General features: G+C 38.8%; 1 protein-coding gene across 1 annotated transcript in view; it reads left to right on the forward strand.

Moving 5' to 3' along the window:
• The first annotated feature begins 2,704 nt into the window (after positions 1-2,704).
• The window catches only part of LOC145263034 (uncharacterized), a 64,826-nt gene continuing 61,198 nt past the window's right edge, over positions 2,705-6,332 (forward strand). The window contains exon 1 of the mRNA XM_080119866.1: positions 2,705-2,719. Within this exon, the coding sequence (XP_079975992.1) occupies positions 2,705-2,719 (15 nt within the window). The remainder of the gene's footprint in view (positions 2,720-6,332) is intronic.

A 6,332-nucleotide genomic window follows, 5' to 3' on the forward strand; every position in this document is an offset into this window, starting at 1 on the left:
GATGATGTAAGGATAGCAGTTTGGTTTTGGATGCATTAAAGGTAACCAGCCACATTTTCCCCCACTGAATTACGCGCTCGAGATCAGAGGAGAGAGAATCAGAGAGAACTTTGTCATTTACAGCCTTTGATGTGTTGCCGTAGATGGTCGTGTCATCAGCATAGATGTCAACGAATGATTTAAGTATGTGTTTAGGGAGGTCATTGATGTAGATCAGGAAGAGAGTTGGGCCCAGGATTGACCCCTGAGGGACTCCAGCATTTATATTGCAGGCCTCCGATTTTTGTCCATCTACCACTACTCTTATGAGCCTATCGGAGAGAAATGATTTAATGATTGAGAAAACATTTCCAGTTATACCGTAGCTGGAAATCTTGTGAAGTAGACCCTTATGCCATACCTTGTCAAAGGCCTTTGATATGTCAAGAGCAATTGCCCTAGAAAGGAACCCTTTGTCAAGAGATTCACTAATCCTGTGGGATATAACCGTCAGCACATCTGCGGTAGATCTTGCAGAGCGGAAACCATATTGTGTGTCACTAAGAAGGTTATTCCTGCTGAGGTGGTTGACTATTTCTCTATTTAATATGGATTCCAGCAACTTACTCATAACACACACGAGACTTATTGGTCTGTATTGAGAGGGAGATGACTTATCACCTGAATTCTTAAATACAGGGCAAACTGATGAGGTCTTCCAGGGAGTCGGAAAGCACTTCTCCTTAAGGCAGCGCTTAAATAGTTTTGTAAGTATGGGAGCAAGTTCTGGTTGAAGCTTTTTTAACACTATAATTGGGATGCCATCAGAGCCAGTTGCTTTACTGGAATCTAGGTTCTTTATTAGCTTGGCGACCTCATGCACGGATATTTGTATGTTACCTAGCTTGTTCTGTGTTATAGGAGGAAATATGGGGAGTTGATAGCCTTCGTCGCATAGGGTAGAATTAGCTGCAAAGTTCTTTGCAAATAGTTTGGCCTTGTCTGACGCTGACGAGATGACCTCTGGTCCATTGATAATGGTTGGGATAGAACGCACACTTCTGTTCAGGATCCTATTTGTTATTTGCCAAAACTGGTGGGATCCAAGCCGCTGATCAGCTACCTTGGATTTAACAGACTGGGCATATAGCTCTCTTGCATTTTTTATTATTCTTTTACAGTGGTTGCTGGCAGACCTGAAAGCAGCTTTAGTCTCAGTGCATCTATTACGTTGGTAGCTATGGAAAAAGTGATTTCTGTGCGCGATAGCAGCAGCACATTCTGGGGAGAACTATGGCTGGCTGTTAGGTTTTTGTTGGAATTTTTTAGATGGTATGAATTGGTCTATGCCTACAATTAACCATTCGGTCAGATCTGATACTATAGAGGACACATCCTTTTTAAACATGGAGTGCAGAGGTAAATCAGATATGAATGTACGGAAGCTATCCCAGTCGGCCATAGAGTATCGGTATACAGTACGGTGGAGGGGTACGTCTGGGGACTTCTTACATTTCGTTTTTATCTTAACTGATACGACGGAGTGGTCGGAGGATCCTAGAGGAGAATGAACGGAATATGAACATAGCTCAGGGGAAGTTGAGAGAAAAAGGTCTAAGAGGCTTGCATATTGACCGGGTGTATCGGGCACACGGGTGGGTTCGCGAACAATCTGAGTGAGATCATAAGCAATGGCAAAATCATGACGTCACCACATATGTGGATGTTAGCCGAGGGATGTGAAGACAGTATGTGGTCTATTTTCTCAGATATGCTCTTAAAGATAGTAACTCCGCTGTTGTGGGGCCTATAGAGGGCAAATATAAATGCAGTGCAACCCTGAAGCACATATATTTTTTACATATAACACATATTTTTTTTTTTCGTTGGAGGAGAGACGATATTTCACTCACATGCGTTTGCGGAGTTGGGAAGAAAAGAAAAGTACAAAGCTGAGAATTAAGAGTTCAACTCGTTTTTTTTTTTGGGGGGGGGTCCTGCTTGCAAGCTATTCCAGCTGTTATCTTAGCGAAGATAGGAAACACCAGTGATATAGTGAAGTCGTTTACCAGCAAGTGAAGTCGTAACTGAAGAAATTGAGATTAAGTGAGACTTCAAACGGTAGATGATATGGCAAGTCTGCTTCCATTGTATCTGAAGAGGGATGCATTGGCCCTCAACTTGGAGATGGACAAGAGAGACCAACTGGATGTTGGGAAGATAGTCCTAGTTTAAGAGGCATTCATGAATGGTACCTTCACAGCCCATAGGAAGTTGACTGTCGTTAGATCGGCTCATGAGCAACTGGATGTTTATGGAAGCAACATCAAACAGCTGGTCATATTGGGTGGCTTTTAGGGAGGTGGTCTGGGAAGGCTTGCAAAACTGGTTTTTGCTATGAGGTTCCCTGATGCCAGATCCATCAAACTCAAGTAGGCACCAACAATTTGATACTCTGGCCATGAGAGTCCTAATAAGGAAAGCAAGGGTACTGATATGAACTAGGAACCAAAGCCACCTCTATAATCGCAGCCGTGAGTCTGCGACCATATTGAGAGAGGTCACACGTAAATCTACTGTGCTTATTAAGAACAGCCCTAGCACCGGCGTAAACTGTTACAGATGCAGCCACAAGGGTGCACCAAAAATTGGGACTCTGTCCATAGGAGACCTAATATCTCGTTCACATAAGTTCACTGTTAAGAAAAAGATGCCAAAAAAGAACATGACTGCTGTTTGGGTGAGAAATGTTTAGGGAGTGGAGTTAATGCTTTTCGGGCACTCCCTAATAAAATAAATATTTCAACACAAGCTACTGAATAAACGAACAAACGACTTTGTAAAACTTGCAAGGAAAAGGTTTATTGAAGTAAGGCGAGATACCATTAGGATATAGTTGTGATAGAACTCGTCCGCCTTTGCCCGGTAGTTATTCCCAAGTGGGGACAGTCGATACCGATGTAGGCACAGAGAGAGAGAGAGAGTGGGGAAACGGGTCAGCTCTCTTTGACGTCTCGCTGGAAAAAGAAAGTTTTTCTTGTCTGGGACGGAAGCAGTTATAGTTCCTTAAGGGGGTAAGGGAGATCCCTGCGCTATGCCTCTGATTGGTCAGTATGTGCCATATCGTACAGTTAGGGGAGGCACTGACGCACAAGAAAAGAGTTCTATTTGTTTTTGCTACAAATGAAATGCCATGACTTAAAGAGGTTTTTCCCTCTCCTTTCGCTTTAACTTAATGTAATCTGCTTCAACCTTCTTGACATGATTATGCAACAAATTTCTAATGTCACTTTAATCTTTGTCTCTTATCTTTTCTTTTATGCAGGGTGGCCCCCAAAAAAACGGGCCCCAACTATAATTAGGGCCTGTTTCTTAGTCTTTTGTCTGAATGAAATGAAACTTTAGTCATAACTAGTTTATTATATTCAAAACATCACATCAAAACACTAGGGTCTTTGGCCTTTTTTTTCTCTGTTCTACAGCATATGTTCTAGATTGACTCCATTTAGCTTTTTTTTTGGGGGGGGGTCACCCTGTATATATATATATATATATAATATATAATATATAATATATATATATATATAAGAACAGGTAGTTAATAAAACATGTTAAAAAAACACTTTGAAAAAGAGTTAAAAACATTTAATTTTAAAAAGGAAGCATTAAATAAGTGAATAGTCATAAAATAGCACAAAATAAGTTATAATCATATATATATATATATATATATATATATATATGGTACAATCACGGTGACACGCCGGTGCTAGATGGCCTCCATTTAGCTTTTGTTTTTTGTTTTTTTTTGGGGGGGGGGTCACCCTGTATACATACTGGAAGATATACCGGGTATTAAACGTAACATTAAATTCCTTTTAAAAAAATGAAGTAAAAAAAAAAAAACGGAGACATGTGCATGCGAGTACGTTTCAACAGTTCATTTCTTGTAGGTAATAAAAAAAATACTCGAACTGAGATCGAAACCAAAACCTAAAGACAGTGAGTCAAGTACGATAACCATTAGACTAGCTTGATACGATCTTTAAAAGTGTTATCAAACCTCATGAAACAATTGACAAACAGATAAAAATCCGATGAGCCTCCAAGTACCAATTTTTCAATGTTGACCCTTTAGCAGCCCTTTTTTCGGATGGAAGTCGATTAAAGTTTTCCCCGTTTCTGATTACCATATATACCAAATTTCAAGTCTGCAGATCAAAAAATCGTTGAGTATATAGGTTGAGAAAAGTCCTCACACGCACACATTCTCACTTATATATATTATTTTTTTACATCACCCACATTTTTTCACTCGTTGTTTTTAATCAATTGCGGTTTCATTTAATACCATAACCAGCAAATTCTAGCATTGCTACAAATTTGATTTACTGATTTCTTTCTGTCCTCTGACGAGAAGAATAGCAAGAATGGCATTCTTTGAAACTCCATGGAATAAAGACTTTGTAAATTGTTTTTTGGAGTATTCAGTCAAACGATAAATTTTGATTGCAAATTTCAACTTAGTTTTCATTTTTTTTCGCTTTATATATATATATATATATATATATATATATAATTATTTCTTATATTTACATAAAATTTATAAGGGGATATAATATTTCATATTTCAATTTTTCGTATTTACTTCAACAGTGCTCAATACATAAGTAAAGCTAAGTAGTAAGTTATCAAAATATACAGCTATATACAGAGCAATAATAGCCCAACGAATCCTCACGAGGATGAAACACAAAAATTTCTGTGTAGCTTAATTGCCATATCGCATTAACTTATATGCATGTGTGAAGTGGGGGGGGGGGGTACTGTAGTTTAACTCTCATCCAAGTTTCAGGGCAATGTTTAAAGATATTAAGTTCTTTTTCCGGTGCGTTTATTTTAAAACTTTTGCCGACGAAAATAATCCATAAACTAAAAATGCATGCTTAACTTGAACCGAAAATCAGACAAAATATTGGTTCTTTTATTTTAGCTTCAGGCAAGAACAAATTATTCGCTTAATCTACCCCTAAATTCTTTCGGGTTGTGAGGGCGGACATCGCAGATGTTCTCACCGCGGAAGCTTCAGTGCTTTTTCCATTGTTGTTAGTGTGTTAGGTTCCAAGTTATTTGCCTCCTCACGAGGGCAGAGTTAGACACAAGGTCAGTTTTTAAGTGGTGAAAAAACCCAGCTCCCCCAAAAGTGACCCTCTGGATAGGAACAAAAATAAAAATTGCATCAGCCATGAAAGATTTCTTCTCCGCCGACCGAGGACAGAAAAGATGAAATGTAACATTAGAACAGATACTACACTGTGATCTTGGCTTTGTTAGTGTTATAGTCTTCTGTCAGAATGACGAAGACTATCTGATCAACCTGGAGGAAGCTGGGGAATATCATCATCATTGGTAAGTATGGAGATGGTTGATAAGTCCAGTCTACGCTTGGAAAGTTTTGCTGCAGCAGGGACAGGAAATGGTAGCAGGTGCTGAGGGCATTAAAGCATTGTTGTTTCTGACCGGCCTGCACATCTCGGCAGTAGTTTTCCAGTCACTTTCATATTGGCAGACACGCTCGTGAACAATAGACCACTACTTTGTCCTATCTGAAGCTGTTTTAATATATTAAAAAAAAAAGCTTTTATCTTTAAGTAAAAATGCATCTCATTTATAAAACTCACTATATTTGTCTGTCTGTCTGTCTGTCTCCATCTTTTTTTTTTTTTTTTTTTTTCAAACTATATCTCCTCTGCATCCTGAATTTTCCAGATCTTGAAAGGCGTTTTACACGTAAATCGTTTAATCCGTTCCATGCCCTATAAAATTACTCATGAAATTTTATAAGAGTAAAACCAGAATGAAATATGAGCCAAATAGTACCTAACTGTTAATACCTATAAATAAAATAAATATAGATGTTGATAGATCCAAACCGGCTTCAAAACATAGTTGGTGATGCTCTTTTCTCTTCCTTGCAACCTCTGTCCCACAGAAGAGACATTGCTCTATCGTTATTTTCATGGCAAGTGTTCGACTGAACCTCAATCTATGATTCCCCCTTGCCAAACTTTCACAAAAAAAAAAAAAACACTCGACTAGCTACAACCACTACGAACGATTTCCCCCACTCACTATCTGTGCCTAAATCTAAACGCAGATTCCATGAAAAAAAAGCTTCTTTCCTAGAACTGCCCTCCTGTGGAACACTGTCCTGCAGTCCTGCTTCCCAGTTGCATACAGCATGGTAGCTTTCAAATCCAATGTAAGCACATTCTTGTTGAGTCCCTATAAATAATCAAATTCTACCCCAATTCACACCATTAACGATTACTACACTACCACTTTACATCCAT

The sequence above is a fragment of the Euprymna scolopes genome, chromosome 38 (assembly GCF_053919585.1).
Source record: "Euprymna scolopes isolate OS-2025 chromosome 38, ASM5391958v1, whole genome shotgun sequence".
In the NCBI taxonomy this organism is placed as follows: domain Eukaryota; kingdom Metazoa; phylum Mollusca; class Cephalopoda; order Sepiida; family Sepiolidae; genus Euprymna; species Euprymna scolopes.